Consider the following 21,079-nt stretch of genomic DNA (forward strand, 5'->3'; position numbering starts at 1 on the left):
CACACACACACACACACACAGTAACACACACAGTAACACACACACACACACACACACTCGGGAACATTTGGGATCAAAGGTCTTATTTGATCAGGATTTGTCCTTTAACTCCCACATTAAACAGATTTCTAGAACTGCCTTTTTCCATCTACGTAATATTGCCAAAATCAGGCCCATCATATCCACTGATGATGCAGAAAAATTGGTCCATGCATTTGTCACTTCTAGGTTGGACTATTGTAACTCCTTACTATCAGGCTGCCCCAATAAGTCGTTAAAGACTCTCCAGTTGGTCCAGAACGCTGCTGCTCGTGTTCTGACGAGAACTAAAAGAAGAGACCACATTTCTCCTGTACTGGCTTCTCTTCATTGGCTTCCAGTAAAATCTAGAATAGAGTTTAAAATCCTTCTCCTTACCTACAAGGCTCTTAAGGGTCAGGCCCCATCATCTCTTAAAGAGCTCATAGTACCGTACTACCCCACTAGAGCACTGCGCTCCCAGAATGCAGGTCTACTGGTGGTTCCTAAAGTCTCCAAAAGTAGTTCAGGAGCCAGAGCTTTCAGCTATCAGGCTCCTCTCCTGTGGAACCTCCTTCCAGTTTGGGTTCGGGGGGCAGACACCCTCTCTACATTTAAGAGTAGACTAAAAACCTTCCTTTTTGACAAAGCATATATTTAAGGGCTGGATCAGGCCTTAGACCAGCCCCTAGTTATGCTGCTATAGGTTCAGACTGCCGGGGGACTCCTATGGTGCACTGAGCTCCTCTATTCTCTCTCCTCCTCTTCCTCTCCATCGTTATGTCTCATGTCAGTCAAATGTCTGCCTCTAACTTGCTATCTTCCCCGGAGCGTTTCTGTGCTTTCTCATCTCTCAGGTTCCTGTGGATCCTGTGGATCCTGGTCCTGGCCCTGCTGATGTGGTTCTCTGGTTCCTGCGGGTCCTGGTCCCGGTCCCGCTGATGTGGTTCTCTGGTTCCTGTGGATCCTGGTCCTGGTTCTGCTGATGTGGTTCCCTGGTTCGTATGGATCCTGGTCCTGGCCCCGCTGATGTGGTTCTCCACCAGCCAATGGATGTGCGTCTGTCCAAGGCTACAGCCTGTCCGTCCTTGGGAGCTGGATCTCTCCTTCACTGTGGTGCTCCCGGAGGTTTCTCTTTTCCCACTGGGTTTTTTGAGTTTTTCCTTCCCGAAGAAGGAGGGTCATAAAGGGCAGGTGATGCCTCGGACTGATCCATCGGACTGATCCACTGGCCTCATCGACTGCTGGACTCTTTATTAGATTGCTTGTTTGCTTACACTTGTTTATTTCAGTGAACTTTGTAAAGCACTATGAGACACTCTGTTGTGATATTGGGCTATACAAATAAAATTGAATTGAATTGAATTGAATTGAATTGAAAAGGTCGAGTGGTTTAATGTGACTGAAAACACATAAACACATAAACATAAACACGGCAACCAGCACAGCAGGAAGTCAAGTGACGTCACATAAAGAGCGACTGTTACCAAGGAGACCGCTGCTCTACTATATTTTACCTTTACGTCACGTGTACAACGTCTAACGGTCTTATTTTAACACAGACATTCACGTTTTCTTCAACTTAACCAAACTGCGATTGTTTCACAGCGTTAACTTACGTAACTTACGCAATATAAGGCAACGCAACTTACACAACGCAACGCAACTTATGTAACGTAACGCAACACAACTTATGTAACATAACGCAACGCAACGTAACGTAGTGTAAAGCAACGTAACGCAACACAACGCAACGCAACGTAACGTAGTGTAAAGCAACGCAACGCAGCGCAACGCAACGCAACGCAACGCAACGTAACGTAGTGTAAAGCAATGTAACGTAACGCAACGTAACGTAACGTAACGTAACGTAACGTAACGTAACGTAATGCAACACAACTTATGTAACATAACAAAACGCAACGCAACGCAACGCAACGCAACGCAACGCAACGCAACGCAACGTAACGTAACGCAACATAACGCAACGCAACATAACGTAACGTAGTGTAAAGTAATGTAACGCAACGCAACGTAACGTAACACAATGTCTTTTTAGTTTCTGGTTTATCTTTGTTTTTGTTTTGTTGCTTTCCGACAGTTTTTTATATGAAACAGAAAATGTGTCAAACATGAATTTACAGAAACAAACAGTCCGGAGGGTAAAAACACGTTTGTGAGGACTTCATGTCTGAATCCAGAAACAGGAACCTCGTGCTGTTGGAGGTCAGTGGGGGGGGGGGGCATGTGCCGGGAGTCTATTTTCTCCGAATCAGTGTGACAAACAGCCAAAGGGGGGTCGGTGTCCCCCCCCCAGGCTATAAAGGCTGGGCGCTTTGTGGCGGCAGCAGACTGAAATAAACCACAGAGGAACAGACACCGAAGCACCAGAAGAGGACGAATAGGACGAAGAGGAGCATGGACATCCAGACGGGTCAGCTGGTGCGTCCTGTCGGCGCCATGGAGAGTCTGGAGACGCAGCTCAGCTGCCCCATCTGCCTCGACATGTTCACCAAGCCCGTGGTCATCCTGCCCTGCCAGCACAACCTGTGCCGCGGCTGCGCCAACGACCTGTACGAGTCCAGGAACCCCTACCGCTACTCCGGGGGCACCTTCCGCTGCCCCACCTGCCGCTTCGAGGTGATCCTGGACCGCCACGGCGTCTACGGGCTGCAGAGGAACCTGCTGGTGGAGAACATAATTGACATTTACAAGCAGCAGCAGGAGAGCCAGGGGGGCGGCGGCGAGGACCCCCCCCTGAAGGACAAAGACGCCAAAGAACCGAAGTGTAAGGAGCACGAGGACGAGCGCATCAACATCTACTGCGTCAGCTGCCAGACGCCGACCTGTTCCATGTGCAAGGTGTTCGGCCAGCACAAAGACTGTGAGGTGTCGCCGCTGCACACTGTCTACCAGAGCCAGAAGAACGAGCTGCGCTCCGCCGTGGAGCTGCTCGCCGTCGGGAACGACTGCGTCCAGGCCGTCATGGCGCAGATGGACGACACCTGCAAAGTGATCGAGGAGAACGCAGAGGTGCAGCGGCGGCGGCTGGGCGAGAGCTGCGACCTGCTGCACGCCATCCTGGAGGAGCGGAAAGGCGAGCTGCTGGAGCGGATCGACTGCGAGGAGCAGGAGAAGATGGCGGCGCTGCGGGGCCTCCAGGACCAGTACCGGCAGCAGCTGCAGCTCAGCACCCAGCTGCAGGACCGGCTGACGCAGAGCCTGCAGGCGGCCGGCGCCGCCAGCTTCCTGCTGAGCGCCCGCAAGCTGCAGGAAGAGGCCCGACAGGCGGCCCACGACGCCACGCTGCAGCGGCCTGAGCCAGGGTACGAGAGCCTGGAGCACCTGAGCCTGGACACCCGGGAGGCCGAGGCCCTGCTGGCCCGCATGGACTTTAGACGGGGGGGCGAGGAGGAAGACCATGAGGCCGACTGAGAGCAACGACAGTAAGGACGGACGCTTGAGGAGGAAAACGGAGACGTGGAAACGTTTTTTATTCGTACAAAATGAAACATTTTGTATTTGACTTTTTATACTTTTCTATTTCTAAATGTTTGCGTCATGCAGGTCTGGACAAAGTCCACCGACCGAGTTTCTGTCTGTCTGTGAAACGGTTGAAATGTCTTCTGAAGGTGTGAATAAAGTTTTATTTGACCATCAGCTGTGTGTGTGTGTGTGAAGGCGTGAGTAAAGTTTTATTTCCGTCTCTGTGCCGACCCGTCAGCTCTCAGGGACTCTCCCAGCCTCTATTTAGCGGAGCACATGTTTTCCTATATTTACCGGGGCAGTGAACGCCTCCTGGCCTTACTTAGTCGTCTGAGACCGCGGCCTATTTTTACTGAGTGGTGAGAGGACAGGAATAACTCTGGGGGGGGGGGGGCATGCTTATGGACTGAGGCATGCTGGGAAACAGACGGAGGCTGTTATCAGGCCTGTTTGGGGAGTCACATGACCCTCCCAGCCTGATAATAGTTAACAGATACCACCTTAAATCAGCTGACTGATGACTGATCCCAGGACAGCTAGTGTGAGTCACACATGATAAAAACCCAAACTGACAGCAGCAGTTCTGCTGATTTGACCTCCTGATGCTGAATTCATTCATTCATTCATTCACTCAGTGGTAAAGGGGAACACCACTGTTTCTAACTAAGTGTTGGAACTGGTCCAGTAGATCACCTCAGCCAGCAGCCACCAAACGGGCTGCAATGGCTGCAACGTGATCCTTTGGGACAACTGCACCTGATCAGTAACGAAAGTAATAAAAAATTCTCTAATAATTCTCTCTCTCATTATTCTGGCATTCACGCAAATAGAAATAATTTTGGTAATCCTAACTCACCTAAAACAAGAAAAGTTTAGTCTGATTTAATGTCAGACAGTGAGAAAAAAAAGATTATGTGTCTTTTTATACAGTGTATGTAAACTTCACCTCTCTGCAGCGTCGGGGCGCCATCTAGTGTCCTGATGGTGGAAGTGGAAGTGGAACTGATGGCAGTTTCCTGTCCCTCACTGAGAGCCAATCAGAGGAAGGAGGAGATGATGATGGAGACCAGGATCTGAGCTCAGGTGGTTCCTCTCCAGGTCAAAGGGTCTAAGCACCATGGAGCACAGGGAGGACTTTGCTGGACCAGGAACAGAACCTGAACCAGGACGAGGTCAAAGCCTCCTAGAAAATTCTGTAAATGGGATTATTCACCAATAAAGACAGCAGCCCTTAGGAGTGAAGCTGCTGTCTGCAGGACTAGAGAGTCTAAACTGTAAACTGGAACGTCTCAGGTCAGGATCCATCGACCCATTTTACTCATGGCCATTTAAAATCGGAATCACTTTTGTTGATAAATGTCTGACCTGTGTAGGACCGTGTCCGTTGACATCTATTAGTTGAATTAGATGTAGCTCACCTGTCTTTGTTGTTGTTGTGTGTTTGCAGGCTGTCAGGCTGTCTGGTCACTGAGGAAGGCTGTGCTGCTCTGGCCTCAGCTCTGAGCTCCAACCCCTCCCATCTGAGAGAGCTGGACCTGAGCTACAACCATCCAGGAGCCTCAGGAGAGAAGCTGCTGTCTGCTGGACGGGACGATCCACAGTGGAGTCAAAGCGTCGAGCCGTGTGCTCAGTGTGTGTGTCTGTGTGTGTGTGTGTGTGTGTGCAGGATAAAGGTCGGGAGAGGTTCCTTTTAACAAACGACAAAGAAACGCATCCATTTTTCTGTTAAAGGGGAGTTTTTTCTCATTCAAGTTTGGATTGTTGAATCTTAAGTCTGAATCAAAGAGTTTGGTCTGAGCTGCTCTTTATGGAAACAGTCTGAATCATGTTTGCTATGAACAGGTGCTGTATAGATAAAGATTGACTGATTGATTCGGCTTCGTCTTGATGCACACTGGAGCACAATCTGAGATTTATCTTTCATACTGCAGCTGAACTTAGACGAGAGTTTAAAATAAAGTTAGAAACTGGACCTCCTATTCTGCCCGTCAGAGTAAAACACCTTCAGGCTGAGGATCTGAGCCCCCCCCCCCCCCCCCACTGTAACCTGAGTCTGAGTGAGTGGTCCCCCCCAGGTGGAAGGACATTCCTGGACCAGCAGCGGCAGGTTTCCATCAGCAGGAATGTTTTAAAGTCTCAGAGACGGTGAAGACATGAAGCTGCAAACAGTCGTCCTGCTGCTCTGCTGCTGCTGCTCAGGTAACGTCAGCGCATCCCGGCGAGGCACCGCTTCACTGCATTACTGTTATTCTACATTAAACTACTATTCTACATGTAAACTACTATTCTACACGTAAACTACTATTCTACATTAAACTACTATTCTACACGTAAACTGTTATTCTACATTAAACTACTATTCTACACGTAAACTACTATTCTACATTAAACTACTATTCTACACGTAAACTACTATTCTACATTAAACTACTATTCTACACGTAAACTACTATTCTACACGTAAACTGTTATTCTACATTAAACTACTATTCTACACGTAAACTACTATTCTACATTAAACTACTATTCTACACGTAAACTACTATTCTACATTAAACTACTATTCTACATGTAAACTGTTATTCTACATTAAACTACTATTCTACACGTAAACTACTATTCTACATTAAACTACTATTCTACACGTAAACTGTTATTCTACATTAAACTACTATTCTACACGTAAACTACTATTCTACATTAAACTACTATTCTACACGTAAACTACTATTCTACATTAAACTACTATTCTACACGTAAACTACTATTCTACACGTAAACTACTATTCTACATTAAACTACTATTCTACACGTAAACTGTTATTCTACATTAAACTACTATTCTACACGTAAACTACTATTCTACACGTAAACTACTATTCTACATGTAAACTGTTATTCTACACGTAAACTGTTATTCTACATGTAAACTACTATTCTACATGTAAACTACACGTAAACTACTATTCTACACGTAAACTACTATTCTACATGTAAACTACTCTAATTATTCATCTCAAAATGTTCACCTTTGATCTCATGTAATGACCTCATCTTTGTCTTTGCTGAAATGTTTGACTTTCTCAAAAATGTTTTTATCTGAAAATGTTCTGTAATTTTCTCATTTTGTCTCAGAGAGTCAAAACGTTTCACGTGTTCTTGTTTTAATGACTTAATGAATTTGTTCATTTTTAAATAAAAGTGCAGAAACCCAGAGTTCACAGTTCAAACGCCGCTGATGATCCAAACACAGTTAATAGTTTAACAGAGTTAAAGAGAACGACAGGAAACCGAAAAGTTCCTGCTGGGAAACAGAATTATCAGTAAAACACCAATAAATACACATAAATACACACTAACCCAAGCGAGGAACGACTCTGCTGAGTGAAGTACATGGAGTATTTAAAGAAGTACAAATACACAAACACAAGAAATATAGGAAGAAATACACATATATGTGTACAAGTACTAACATAATACTACCATATGTAGTAAGAGTATTTAAATGTGTACAAATTTACAAATACGTACACATACGTAGAGATGTACAACATGTATGTGAATGTGGACATGTATGTGATAGCGTACATGTATGTGATGGCGTACATGTATGTGATGGCGTACATGTATGTGAATGTAGACATGTATGTGAATGTGGACATGTATGTGATAGCGTACATGTATGTGAATGTGGACATGTATGTGATGGCGTACATGTATGTGAATGTAGACATGTATGTGAATGTGGACATGTATGTGAATGTGGACATGTATGTGAATGTGGACATGTATGTGATGGCGTACATGTATGTGAATGTAGACATGTATGTGAATGTGGACATGTATGTGATAGCGTACATGTATGTGAATGTGGACATGTATGTGATAGCATACATGTATGTGAATGTGGACGTGTATGTGATGGCGTACATGTATGTGAATGTAGACATGTATGTGAATGTGGACATGTATGTGAATGTGGACATGTATGTGATAGCGTACATGTATGTGAATGTGGACGTGTATGTGAATGTGGACATGTATGTGAATGTGGACATGTATGTGAATGTAGACATGTATGTGAATGTGGACATGTATGTGAATGTGGACATGTATGTGATAGCGTACATGTATGTGAATGTAGACATGTATGTGAATGTGGACATGTATGTGAATGTAGACATGTATGTGAATGTGGACATGTATGTGATAGCGTACATGTATGTGAATGTGGACATGTGTGTGATAGCGTACATGTATGTGAATGTGGACGTGTATGTGATGGCGTACATGTATGTGAATGTAGACATGTATGTGAATGTGGACATGTATGTGAATGTGGACATGTATGTGAATGTAGACATGTATGTGAATGTAGACATGGATGTGAATGTGGACATGTATGTGATAGCGTACATGTATGTGAATGTGGGCATGTATGTGATAGCGTACATGTATGTGAATGTGGACATGTATGTGATGGCGTACGTGTATGTGAATATGGACATGTATATGATAGCGTACATGTATGTGATAGCGTACATGTATGTGATAGTGTACGTGTATGTGATGGCGTACATGTATGTGATAGCGTACGTGTATGTGAATGTGGACATGTATATGATAGCGTACATGTATGTGATAGCGTACTTGTATGTGATGGCGTACATGTATGTGATAGCGTACATGTATGTGATAGTGTACGTGTATGTGATGGCGTACATGTATGTGATAGCGTACATGTATGTGAATGTGGACATGTATGTGATAGCGTACTTGTATGTGATGGCGTACTTGTATGTGAATGTGGACATGTATGTGATAGCGTACTTGTATGTGAATGTGGACATGTATGTGATGGCGTACGTGTATGTGAATGTGGACATGTATGTGATAGCGTACTTGTATGTGAATGTGGACATGTATGTGATAGCGTACATGTATATGAATGTGGACATGTATGTGATAGCGTACATGTATGTGATAGCGTACATGTATGTGAATGTGGACATGTATGTGATAGCGTACATGTATGTGAATGTGGACATGTATGTGATAGCGTACATGTATGTGATAGCGTACTTGTATGTGATGGCGTACGTGTATGTGAATGTGGACATGTATGTGATAGCGTACATGTATGTGATAGCGTACTTGTATGTGAATGTGGACATGTATGTGATGGCGTACGTGTATGTGAATGTGGACATGTATGTGATAGCGTACTTGTATGTGAATGTAGACATGTATGTGAATGTGGACATGTATGTGATAGTGTACATGTATGTGATAGCGTACATGTATGTGAATGTGGACATGTATGTGATAGCGTACATGTATGTGATAGCGTACATGTATGTGATAGCGTACGTGTATGTGAACGTGGACATGTATGTGATAGCGTACATGTATGTGATAGCGTACATGTATGTGATAGCGTACGTGTATGTGATGGCGTACATGTATGTGATAGCTCACGTGTATGTGATAGCGTACTTGTATGTGATGGCGTACGTGTATGTGAATGTGGACATGTATGTGATAGCGTACGTGTATGTGATAGCGTACTTGTATGTGAATGTGGACATGTATGTGATAGCGTACTTGTATGTGATGGCGTACATGTATGTGATGGCGTACTTGTATGTGATAGCGTACATGTATGTGATAGCGTACTTGTATGTGATGGCGTACATGTATGTGATAGCGTACATGTATGTGATAGCGTACTTGTATGTGATGGCGTACATGTATGTGATAGCGTACATGTATGTGATAGCGTACTTGTATGTGAATGTGGACATGTATGTGATAGCGTACTTGTATGTGAATGTGGACATGTATGTGATAGCGTACATGTATGTGATAGCGTACATGTATGTGATAGTGTACGTGTATGTGATGGCGTACATGTATGTGATAGCGTACGTGTATGTGAATGTGGACATGTATGTGATAGCGTACATGTATGTGATAGCGTACTTGTATGTGAATGTGGACGTGTATGTGATGGCGTACGTGTATGTGAATGTGGACATGTATGTGATAGCGTACATGTATGTGATAGCGTACTTGTATGTGATGGCGTACATGTATGTGATAGCGTACATGTATGTGATAGTGTACGTGTATGTGATGGCGTACATGTATGTGATAGCGTACGTGTATGTGAATGTGGACATGTATGTGAATGTGGACATGTATGTGAATGTAGACATGTATGTGAATGTAGACATGTATGTGATAGCGTACATGTATGTGAATGTGGGCATGTATGTGATAGCGTACATGTATGTGAATGTGGACATGTATGTGATGGCGTACGTGTATGTGAATATGGACATGTATATGATAGCGTACATGTATGTGATAGCGTACATGTATGTGATAGTGTACGTGTATGTGATGGCGTACATGTATGTGATAGCGTACGTGTATGTGAATGTGGACATGTATGTGATAGCGTACTTGTATGTGATGGCGTACTTGTATGTGAATGTGGACATGTATGTGATAGCGTACATGTATGTGATAGCGTACTTGTATGTGAATGTGGACATGTATGTGATGGCGTACGTGTATGTGAATGTGGACATGTATGTGATAGCGTACTTGTATGTGAATGTGGACATGTATGTGATAGCGTACATGTATGTGAATGTGGACATGTATGTGATAGCGTACATGTATGTGATAGCGTACTTGTATGTGATGGCGTACGTGTATGTGAATGTGGACATGTATGTGATAGCGTACATGTATGTGATAGCGTACTTGTATGTGAATGTGGACATGTATGTGATGGCGTACGTGTATGTGAATGTGGACATGTATGTGATAGCGTACTTGTATGTGAATGTAGACATGTATGTGAATGTGGACATGTATGTGATAGTGTACATGTATGTGATAGCGTACATGTATGTGAATGTGGACATGTATGTGATAGCGTACATGTATGTGATAGCGTACATGTATGTGAATGTGGACATGTATGTGATAGCGTACATGTATGTGATAGCGTACGTGTATGTGAATGTGGACATGTATGTGATAGCGTACATGTATGTGATAGCGTACATGTATGTGATAGCGTACGTGTATGTGATGGCGTACATGTATGTGATAGCTCACGTGTATGTGATAGCGTACTTGTATGTGATAGCGTACTTGTATGTGAATGTGGACATGTATGTGATAGCGTACGTGTATGTGATAGCGTACTTGTATGTGAATGTGGACATGTATGTGATAGCGTACTTGTATGTGATGGCGTACATGTATGTGATGGCGTACTTGTATGTGATAGCGTACATGTATGTGATAGCATACTTGTATGTGATGGCGTACATGTATGTGATAGCGTACATGTATGTGATAGCGTACTTGTATGTGAATGTGGACATGTATGTGATAGCGTACTTGTATGTGATGGCGTACATGTATGTGATAGCGTACATGTAAGTGATAGCGTACATGTATGTGATAGCGTACTTGTATGTGATGGCGTACATGTATGTGATAGCGTACATGTATGTGATAGCGTACTTGTATGTGATGGCGTACATGTATGTGATAGCGTACATGTAAGTGATAGCGTACATGTATGTGATAGCGTACATGTATGTGATAGTGTACGTGTATGTGATGGCGTACATGTATGTGATAGCGTACATGTATGTGAATGTGGACATGTATGTGATAGCGTACATGTATGTGATAGCGTACTTGTATGTGAATGTGGACGTGTATGTGATGGCGTACGTGTATGTGAATGTGGACATGTATGTGATAGCGTACATGTATGTGATAGCGTACTTGTATGTGATGGCGTACATGTATGTGATAGCGTACGTGTATGTGAATGTGGACATGTATGTGATAGCGTACATGTATGTGATAGCGTACATGTATGTGAATGTGGACATGTATGTGATAGCGTACATGTATGTGATAGCGTACGTGTATGTGAATGTGGACATGTATGTGATAGCGTACATGTATGTGATAGCGTACTTGTATGTGAATGTGGACGTGTATGTGATGGCGTACGTGTATGTGAATGTGGACATGTATGTGATAGCGTACATGTATGTGATAGCGTACTTGTATGTGATGGCGTACGTGTATGTGAATGTGGACATGTATGTGATAGCGTACATGTATGTGATAGCGTACATGTATGTGAATGTGGACATGTATGTGATAGCGTACATGTATGTGATAGCGTACATGTATGTGAATGTGGACATGTATGTGATAGCGTACTTGTATGTGAATGTGGACGTGTATGTGATGGCGTACATGTATGTGATAGCGTACATGTAAGTGATAGCGTACATGTATGTGATAGCGTACTTGTATGTGATGGCGTACATGTATGTGATAGCGTACATGTATGTGATAGCGTACTTGTATGTGATGGCGTACATGTATGTGATAGCGTACATGTAAGTGATAGCGTACATGTATGTGATAGCGTACATGTATGTGATAGTGTACGTGTATGTGATGGCGTACATGTATGTGATAGCGTACGTGTATGTGAATGTGGACATGTATGTGATAGCGTACATGTATGTGATAGCGTACTTGTATGTGAATGTGGACGTGTATGTGATGGCGTACGTGTATGTGAATGTGGACATGTATGTGATAGCGTACATGTATGTGATAGCGTACTTGTATGTGATGGCGTACATGTATGTGATAGCGTACGTGTATGTGAATGTGGACATGTATGTGATAGCGTACATGTATGTGATAGCGTACATGTATGTGAATGTGGACATGTATGTGATAGCGTACGTGTATGTGAATGTGGACATGTATGTGATAGCGTACATGTATGTGATAGCGTACTTGTATGTGATGGCGTACGTGTATGTGAATGTGGACATGTATGTGATAGCGTAGCGTACTTGTATGTGATGGCGTACGTGTATGTGAATGTGGACATGTATGTGATAGCGTACATGTATGTGAATGTGGACGTGTATGTGATGGCGTACGTGTATGTGAATGTGGACATGTATGTGATAGCGTACATGTATGTGATAGCGTACTTGTATGTGATGGCGTACGTGTATGTGAATGTGGACATGTATGTGATAGCGTAGCGTACTTGTATGTGATGGCGTACGTGTATGTGAATGTGGACATGTATGTGATAGCGTACATGTATGTGAATGTGGACATGTATGTGATAGCGTACATGTATGTGAATGTGGACATGTATGTGATAGCGTACTTGTATGTGAATGTGGACGTGTATGTGATGGCGTACGTGTATGTGAATGTGGACATGTATGTGAATGTGGACATGTATGTGATAGCGTACATGTATGTGATGGTGGAGGTGAAAGTGGAGCTGCTCAGATCTCAGATCAGCCTGCAGGACGATCTCACTTCAGGTTTTCACACTTCCTGTTGAGGCCGATGGCGACGAGCGGCGCCTCAGCTGGCCGACGAAGACAACATCTGTATTTAGACCAGTGATGATGATGATGATGATGATGATGATGGTGATGAAGATGATGAAGATGATGGTGAAGATGATGGTGAAGATGATGGTGATGAAGATGATGATGGGTGGTGAAGATGATGATGGTTATGATGATGGTGATGAAGATGATGGTGAAGATGATGGTGATGAAGATGATGATGGGTGGTGAAGATGATGATGATGGTGATGAAGATGATGGTGAAGATGATGGTGATGAAGATGAGTGGTGAAGATGATGATGGTGATGAAGATGATGATGATGGTGATGATGATGGTGATGAAGATGATGGTGAAGATGATGGTGATGAAGATGATGATGGGTGGTGAAGATGATGATGGTGATGATGAAGATGATGGTGATGAAGATGATGATGGGTGGTGAAGATGATGATGGTGATGATGATGGTGATGATGATGATGGTGGTGATGATGATGAAGCGCTGATGAAGGGCGCTGCCTGACCTTCACACTCACTTTGATGGCAGCTTTTATTCTGAAAATCCACACTAATGTTTGCTGTTGTGTCGGTCAGATGCCAAAGGGGCGGGGCCTGAGGCGGGGCACCGTGATGTGGCGGCGTCCCGCGATCAGGCTAACAGATTCTTGGACAGACTACGGAGACCCAGGAGGAACATCTGGGACCGCAGCAGGCCAGATGTTCAGCAGTGGATCCAGCAGCTGAGGAACATGGGATACGACGAGGCGGTGCGTTTAATACAAAACACGATGACACGATATTTATTACAAATCATCGTCGTTTAAATCTTCATGAAGACTTTGTTTCATGGTTGAAAGCTCCAGAAAAAACAACAATTATTTTGAAAGGTCACAAACGCTTCCTGTTTCAGAGGCTGGAGGCGGACCTGTCCTACTGGATGGACCAAAGGCGCTCCTCTGATCAGGGGCGTCAGCATCAGTACGACGAGAACGCCGCCGTGGGGCCGCGGGACGCCTCGTCCTACAGACACGGCGCCGACGTCAACTACGACTATTATTGATGTGAAGTTATTGATCGTGATCAGCTGGACGTCACATGACTAAACACTAAATAAAGACATCAGAATCAGACTGGTATGTTTGTGTCACTCTGCAGCTTCCTCTCTGGTCAGGATGGTGAAGGTTGTGTTTTCAGACGCTTTAACCCTAACCCTGAACGTCACACGTGGATGATTTTTAAACCTTAAACTTTATTTTCTGCTCGCCTGAGATCACCGTCGGTCCTCAGGGACTGTCAGGAGGCGACGTGGAGGGAAAGTGATCCTCAGGACGGGTCGATAACACGAGGAACCATCTCAACCAGACTTCATTCAGTTTTTGTTCGTTTCAATTCTTCTTCACTAAAGAAACTGACTGAAGTTTTAAAATGTTACCTTCAGACAGCCAGCGGCCTCACAGCTACAGCAGCCAATGATGATGATGATGATGAAGATGAAGATGATGAAGCATAAACCTCCTGCTGAGGTTCTGTGGAGGCAGAAATAAAAATAATCAGTGTGAACATAAATGACAGCATCTGATAGCCAGCAGCTATTTACACACACACACACACACACACACACACACACACACACACACACACACACACACACACACACACAGATAGGCAGGCTGACAGATTGGATTTTAGGAGTAAAAATATTTTTTCCTCCAAATAAAAGGTTTCGAGGGGGGGTGGCTGGGTCCAGGTCGGGGGGGTCTGATGCTAGAGGCGGAGACAGCTGTGGTCTCCAGATGGAGCTCCTCAGGGACGTCGGCCATCTTGAGTGTCTTCTCCTTCAGCGACTCCCGAGATCAGAACCCCCTCGGATACTCCAGGGACCCCAAACAGGGTGGGAGTTTTCAGTCTTCAGTCAGTCTTCAGTTTTCAGTCAGTTTTCAGTTTTCAGTCCAGCAGGAAGTCTGATTCCTGCTACAGAGTCCACTTCAAGCCCTGCTGTCACCATTCAGAACCTCATAGGGAAAACATGCCTTTTAACAGCAACACATCCTGCAGATATAAAGTGTGGTTTTCATCATGGTTGTGATGACAGGAAGTGACTTGAAGATGATCAGGTGACAAACAGGTGTGTCTGTCCTCAGGTGAGAAACCTAACATGTACTCACGTCACCGCTTCCTGTAAACTATCAGAGTAAAAGCCCCGGGGAGTTTAGCTAAATCCTGTAACATGTTTCTGGCCTGAGCTCACACAGATCCGGTGTCACGTGATTCCCACAGAGACGATCCTGTCAGACCTCACTACGGCGACCCGTCGACCTCCCCGAGACGGCGGCCGCTACAGGCTACAGAGGTTACGGAGCTGGACACACTCCCAGCATGCACTGGGGCCAGGTCCCATCTGAGCTGTGAGCGGAGTTCTCCTGTGAGTGTTCTCACTTTTCTCTTCAATGTTGAGTTTGTGTTTCAGATTTCACCACTAAGATGGCGCCGATAACCCATCTGTGATTCTGACGGCGGTCAGTTTGGTGTGTGAAGCGTGTGTCCTCCTCCATCATCTCCCTTTTCTTCTTACTCCTCTTCCTCAGATGACACGTCCGCGGCCAGCAGTCCCATCCTCCCCCTCCTCCGTCTCCCACGATGCCTTGCGGGTGTTGTGCCGCAGCAGAAGTTACACTCGCCTGCAGCTGCTCACCAACATGATGCATGCTGGGAGTTTTTTACTGTCATGCACGTGTTTGTTCACACACATTGATCGCTGAGTTTATGACAGGAGCTTTTAATCTGAAGAATGAACCCGCCAGAATAAAAGCATGACGAGGTTTATGTGTTAGATTTAACATGTTTATCTTAAATAAATTAAATATTTCATCATTTCTGCTGGTTTTATCATTTGGCAACTTTTATTTTGGATTTATTCTGTTTTCATCAGTATTCACTGTTCAAGTTGTAAAAATGTGTCAGAGAGCAGAATCTGCTGAAATAAAACCAGAGCTCAGTTCACTGGATCACCTGGCCCCCCTCTGTGGACCCCCCCCCCTGCAGTCAGAGCAGGAGGCTTTAAACCCAGAGAAGAAGAGCAAGTGTCTGAACACGCCTCTTCTTATTTCAACTCTTTTTTCAATGGAGTTCTGAATTGACGTCACAGACATGAGCTCACCCCCCCCCACCCCCCGTCTCTTCTTACAGTGTGGACGCTATTTAAAGAGCAGCGCATGAAGCTGAGCATCACTTCAGCTGCACACAGGGACCACCACAGACCTGCAGGGACCACCACAGACCACCACAGACCTGCAGGGACCACCACAGACCACCACAGACCTGCAGGGACCACCACAGACCACCACAGACCTGCAGGGACCACCACAGACCTGCAGGGACCACCACAGACCACCACAGACCTGCAGGGACCACCAGAGACCTACAGAGACCTGCAGGGACCAACAGGGATCCACAGAGACCTGCAGGGACCAACAGGGACCAACAGGGACCAACAGGGATCCACATAGATCCACATAGATCCAGACCAGAGCTCAGGCCAATGGGGAAACTGAGTGGAACCTGATCAGACCGGAATAAAAAGCTTATTGATCATTTTCTTTCGGGATGGAGCGACGCCACAGGTCCACTCTTCTTCGTCCCTCTTCATCACGCTGACTCCTCCTCGGCACGTCAGCTGGTGGTTCGCTCCAAAGATGACCCCCCCTCTCCTCGCCACGTGGCGTGGTGCCGCCGTCACGTTCTCCACGCTGAGTGACCTCAACGTGACGTCCAATCTGAGCGAAGCCACGCCCCCTCAGGAGCAGGACTGGAGCGGCCTGCCGCCGGAGCGCCTGTCACGGGGGGGCCACCGCGCGGTGTCCGCGTTTCTGGGCGCTATCATGGTGTTCGGGTTCCTGAACAACCTGCTGGTTCTGGTTCTGTTCTGCCGCTTCAAGACTCTGCGGACGCCCGTCAACATGCTGCTGCTGAACATCAGCGTCAGCGACATGCTGGTCTGCGTCTGCGGCACCACGCTCAGCTTCGCCTCCAGCCTGCGGACGCGCTGGATGTACGGACGCCACGGCTGCATGTGGTACGGCTTCGTCAACTCCTGCTTCGGTGAGTGACCTGTTCCTGTCTGGGTGTTCCAGGTGTTCCGGGTGTTCCAGGTGTTCCGGGTGCCTGACTTCCTGTTTCCTGCCCCCCCAGGCGTCGTGTCTCTGGTCTCTCTGGCCGCTCTGTCCTACGACCGTTACAGCACCCTGCTGGTGTACAACAAGCGGGCCGCGGACTACAGGAAGCCCCTGCTGGCGGTGGGGGGGTCGTGGCTGTACTCGGTGGCGTGGACGGTGCCCCCCCTGCTGGGCTGGAGCAGCTACGGGCTGGAGGGGGCGGGGACCAGCTGCTCGGTCACCTGGACCCAAAGGACGACGGCGTCCCACTCCTACATCATCTGTCTGTTCGTCTTCTGCCTCGGCCTCCCCGTCCTCGCCATGGTCTACTGCTACGGCCGCCTGCTGCACGCCGTCCGACAGGTGGTCGCACGGGGGGTCACGTGGTCACACGGGTGAGTCAGGCCGTTCTTATAGTTTCACCCTGGGTTTTGTCTGTCAGGTGGGACGTGTCAGGCGGACGGCGGCCCGTCGCAGGGAGTTCCACATCCTGTTCATGGTCGTCACCACGGTGACGTGCTACCTGCTCTGCTGGATGCCGTACGGCGTCGTCGCCATGATGGCCACCTTCGGCCGGCCGGGAGCCATCAGCCCCGTCGCCAGCGTCGTCCCGTCGATCCTCGCCAAGAGCAGCACCGTCATCAACCCGCTGATCTACATCCTCATGAACAAACAGGTGGGGTCACATGAGTCACACGGGGGGGGGGTCACATGACCAAAAACATCAGTGTTTTTTTCAGCTGCATGAACATTAACGAAAAAACGTTTTCCAAATGAACAAGAAATGAAGAGAAATATGAAAAACACACATTCATTAGAAAATAAAACGGACAAAAGAAAATAAATGAAGACTGAAAAATATTTTCTTGTTTCTAAACTAAAGACAGAAATGGACCAACAGAGAATCCAGTCAAATGAATTAGCCTAGCTAGCTAGCATCATGCTAAGCTAAACAACCACACACAGGTGTTACAAACAGGAAGTTTTATTGAAGCAGAAACCACACTAGCGCGACAACAGAGGCGTCACCACGGCAACAACACAGGGACAGATTAAATCTGCCTCGACAACAAAAAACCCCAAAAATACAATTTATAGAGAATTATGTTAAAGTGGATTTAATCTTCGGTGGAAAGACACAAAAATAAACACGTCTCATTATTATTGTTATATAATAATATTATTACTACTGTTAATATTAATATTATTCAAATTATTAATATTAATAATTTTATTAATAATATTATTACTACTGTTAATAATCATATTATTAATATTATTGCTCATTTTAACATTTTAACAACCAACAGAAATTCACTTTCCCGCTTTTACTTGTGAGACGTTTCAGTTCGTAGTTTTTCACAGTGTCTCGGTGGTTTCAGCCTCTAATCGTGACGTCCTGGGTGGGGGGACAGCTCGGGGGCGTTCGGGGGTCTGAGGGGTTCACAAATTTAGGGGAGTTTGATTCTGCCTGAAGCCAGGACAGCCCCCCCTCCGGCTAAACCCAGGTCAGGACCCACAGTGGACCCCCCCCAGCCCTTTCAGAGTGACCTTGCCTTTGGCCGCCAGCTGGTCGCCCCCCCCCTCATTGATCCTCTGGATCAGCAGCTTCTCGTACAGCAGGGGGTGGTACCCCCCCAGCGTGCAGGCGTCGTCACGGTAACGCTCGTAGTAGTGACACAGGTCGGTGCGGCGGATGGACGGGAGAAACTCGTACACGCTGACCTCACGACACAGTGACATCATCAGCACGATACCTGGGGGGGGCAGGAAGTGACAACGGAGCAGCTCAGACCATTTTTCAGCTAAAAGTTACAAAAATAAAAAAGTACAATAAAAGAAGAAATAATCTGAATGTTTAAAACAAGTTTAGTTACAGAGAAGAAACTAACAGAAAATAAAACCAGGACGTTTTTCAGCTTCAGTGTCCACATTACCCAGAATCCTCTCTGTCTGAGTGACTGCTGGGTATTAGAAGTGTACTAGAACTGGTCCAGTCGTTCACCTCCACCAGACTCCATTCACAAGAACAGTAATTTTACACAGGAGCTGCTGCCTCCATCAGTTAGTCTGTTTGTGTTGTTTTGAGACTTTTGTGTTTTAAAGAATTAATTTGGATCCAACTAAATATTCGTTTAACTCACGAACACACTGACTGATGGAGGCAGCAGCAGACCAGGAGGTCCTGTGTTCTCTGAGCTAAAATTACTGTTTTTGTGAATGGAGTCTGGCATGAGATCCACTGGACCAGTACCTGCCAGTCACTTATCACAGTCACAGAAACACTTATCGATCATCATTGATTATCATTGATCCTATTTGTTCCTCAGTTCTACCGCTGCTTCCTGATCCTGTTCCACTGTGAACACCAGCTGACAGAGACCGCCCCCCCCTCCGTGGTCTCCAGGACCACCGCCCTCAAGCTCCGGCGCCGCCACAGCAGCCCGCTCCATCTGGAGGGGACCAGCGGCGATCAGCTGAGACCGGACCCGCCCACACCTGTGTGACTGTGATGTCACTCTAGCTGTGTCCAATCAGCTGTGAACTCAACGATCAGCTGACCTTGTTTATTTACACATGATTTATGATGATGATGATTTCAAACCAATAAAATAAATTAAATAAATCTGTTTGTTCAAAAACCACAAACAGAAAAAAGAGACTTTTGAATTTTTTTTTCTGAATTTTTATTTTAAGCCAAAAACATAAAAACAAAGTGACACTTTTAGTTTCCGAACAAAATAAGGAAAACAAATTCGTCTTTTTCCATTTGGGACGGACAGGAAGAGGAAATGAAGTGTCAAAATAAAAGCCCAGAGGACAGAATGGCTTTAATAACTTGACCTAAAGCAAAGAACATAAAACTAAATAAAGATCTTTATTTGTGTAGCCTGTGTCTGCATTAGTTAATCTGTCTGTCTGGCTTTAATTTTGACAGTTTAACACCTCACTTCCTCTTCCTGTCTGTCCCAAACGGAAAAACAAATTTCCTCGTTTTGTTCGGAAACTAAAAATGTGATTTTACGTTTTCGGTTTAAAAGAAACAAAAATAACTGTTTTTAAACTACTAATAGACTACTAATAAACTACTGATGGATGACAGATAAACTACTGATGGATGACAGATAAACTACCGAGGAATGACAGATAAACTACCATAAATTATGATAAATGATGGATAAACTACTGATGGATGACAAATAAACTACTGATAAATTATGATAAATGACAAATGAACTACCAATGAATGACGGATAAACTACAGATAAATGTCAGATAAACTACCGATAAATCATGATAAATGACAAATAAACTACAGATAAATCATCATAAATGACGGATAAACTACTGATGATTGACAGATAAACTACAGATGAATGACGGATAAACTACTGATAAATGACGGATAAACTACAGATAAATGACGGATAAACTACCGATAAATGACAGATAAACTACAGATGAATGACATTAACTACAGATAAATGACAGATAAACTACAGATAAATGACATATAAACTACAGATAAATGACATAAACTACAGATAAATGACAGATAAACTACAGATAAATGACAGATAAACGACAGACAAATGACAGATAAACTACAGATAAACTACAGATAAATGACAGATAAACTACAGATAAATGACATATAAACTACAGATAAATGACATTAACTACAGATGAATGGCAGATAAACCACAGATAAATGACATATAAACTACAGATAAATGACAAACTACAGATAAATGACATATAAACTACAGATAAATGACATAAACTACAGATAAACTACAGGTAAATGACATATAAACTACAGATAAATGACATAAACTACAGATAAATGACATATAAACTACAGATAAACTACAGATAAATGACATAAACTACAGATAAATGACATAAACTACAGATAAATGACAGATAAACTACAGATAAATGACATAAACTACAGATAAATGACATATAAACTACAGA

At 44.8% G+C, this 21,079-nt stretch overlaps 2 protein-coding genes and 1 pseudogene across 2 annotated transcripts; all 3 read left to right on the forward strand.

The window, feature by feature from the left end:
• The first annotated feature begins 2,383 nt into the window (after positions 1 to 2,383).
• On the forward strand, positions 2,384 to 3,678 carry LOC139223850 (E3 ubiquitin-protein ligase TRIM63 pseudogene; annotated as a pseudogene).
• A 1,906-nt stretch (positions 3,679 to 5,584) lies between these two features.
• Positions 5,585 to 14,028, forward strand: LOC139223851 (augurin-A-like). Its single transcript, XM_070855855.1, has 3 exons — positions 5,585 to 5,703; positions 13,542 to 13,714; positions 13,858 to 14,028. Exons 1-3 carry the CDS (start codon positions 5,658 to 5,660, stop codon positions 14,005 to 14,007), a joined length of 369 nt encoding a protein of 122 aa, XP_070711956.1. The 5' UTR covers positions 5,585 to 5,657; the 3' UTR covers positions 14,008 to 14,028.
• Positions 14,029 to 16,750: 2,722 nt separating this feature from the next.
• Positions 16,751 to 19,605, forward strand: LOC139223916 (opsin-3-like). Its single transcript, XM_070855921.1, has 4 exons — positions 16,751 to 17,045; positions 17,136 to 17,461; positions 17,541 to 17,774; positions 19,429 to 19,605. Exons 1-4 carry the CDS (start codon positions 16,826 to 16,828, stop codon positions 19,603 to 19,605), a joined length of 957 nt encoding a protein of 318 aa, XP_070712022.1. The 5' UTR covers positions 16,751 to 16,825.
• The last annotated feature ends 1,474 nt before the right edge of the window (positions 19,606 to 21,079 follow it).

Source organism: Pempheris klunzingeri, chromosome 24, assembly GCF_042242105.1.
Source record: "Pempheris klunzingeri isolate RE-2024b chromosome 24, fPemKlu1.hap1, whole genome shotgun sequence".
NCBI classification, from domain to species: Eukaryota; Metazoa; Chordata; class Actinopteri; order Acropomatiformes; family Pempheridae; genus Pempheris; species Pempheris klunzingeri.

Excerpts from the sequence above, each read along its gene's own strand:
- LOC139223916 (XM_070855921.1), top strand. The coding sequence starts at position 16,826 with ATGGTGTTCGGGTTCCTGAACAACCTGCTGGTTCTGGTTCTGTTCTGC. Across the intron at positions 17,046-17,135 it reads CTTCGTCAACTCCTGCTTCG|GCGTCGTGTCTCTGGTCTCT; the intron begins GTGAGTGACCTG and ends CTGCCCCCCCAG. Across the intron at positions 17,462-17,540 it reads TGCTGCACGCCGTCCGACAG|GTGGGACGTGTCAGGCGGAC; the intron begins GTGGTCGCACGG and ends TTTGTCTGTCAG.
- LOC139223851 (XM_070855855.1), top strand. The coding sequence starts at position 5,658 with ATGAAGCTGCAAACAGTCGTCCTGCTGCTCTGCTGCTGCTGCTCAG. Across the intron at positions 5,704-13,541 it reads GCTCTGCTGCTGCTGCTCAG|ATGCCAAAGGGGCGGGGCCT; the intron begins GTAACGTCAGCG and ends TGTGTCGGTCAG. Across the intron at positions 13,715-13,857 it reads ACATGGGATACGACGAGGCG|AGGCTGGAGGCGGACCTGTC; the intron begins GTGCGTTTAATA and ends TTCCTGTTTCAG.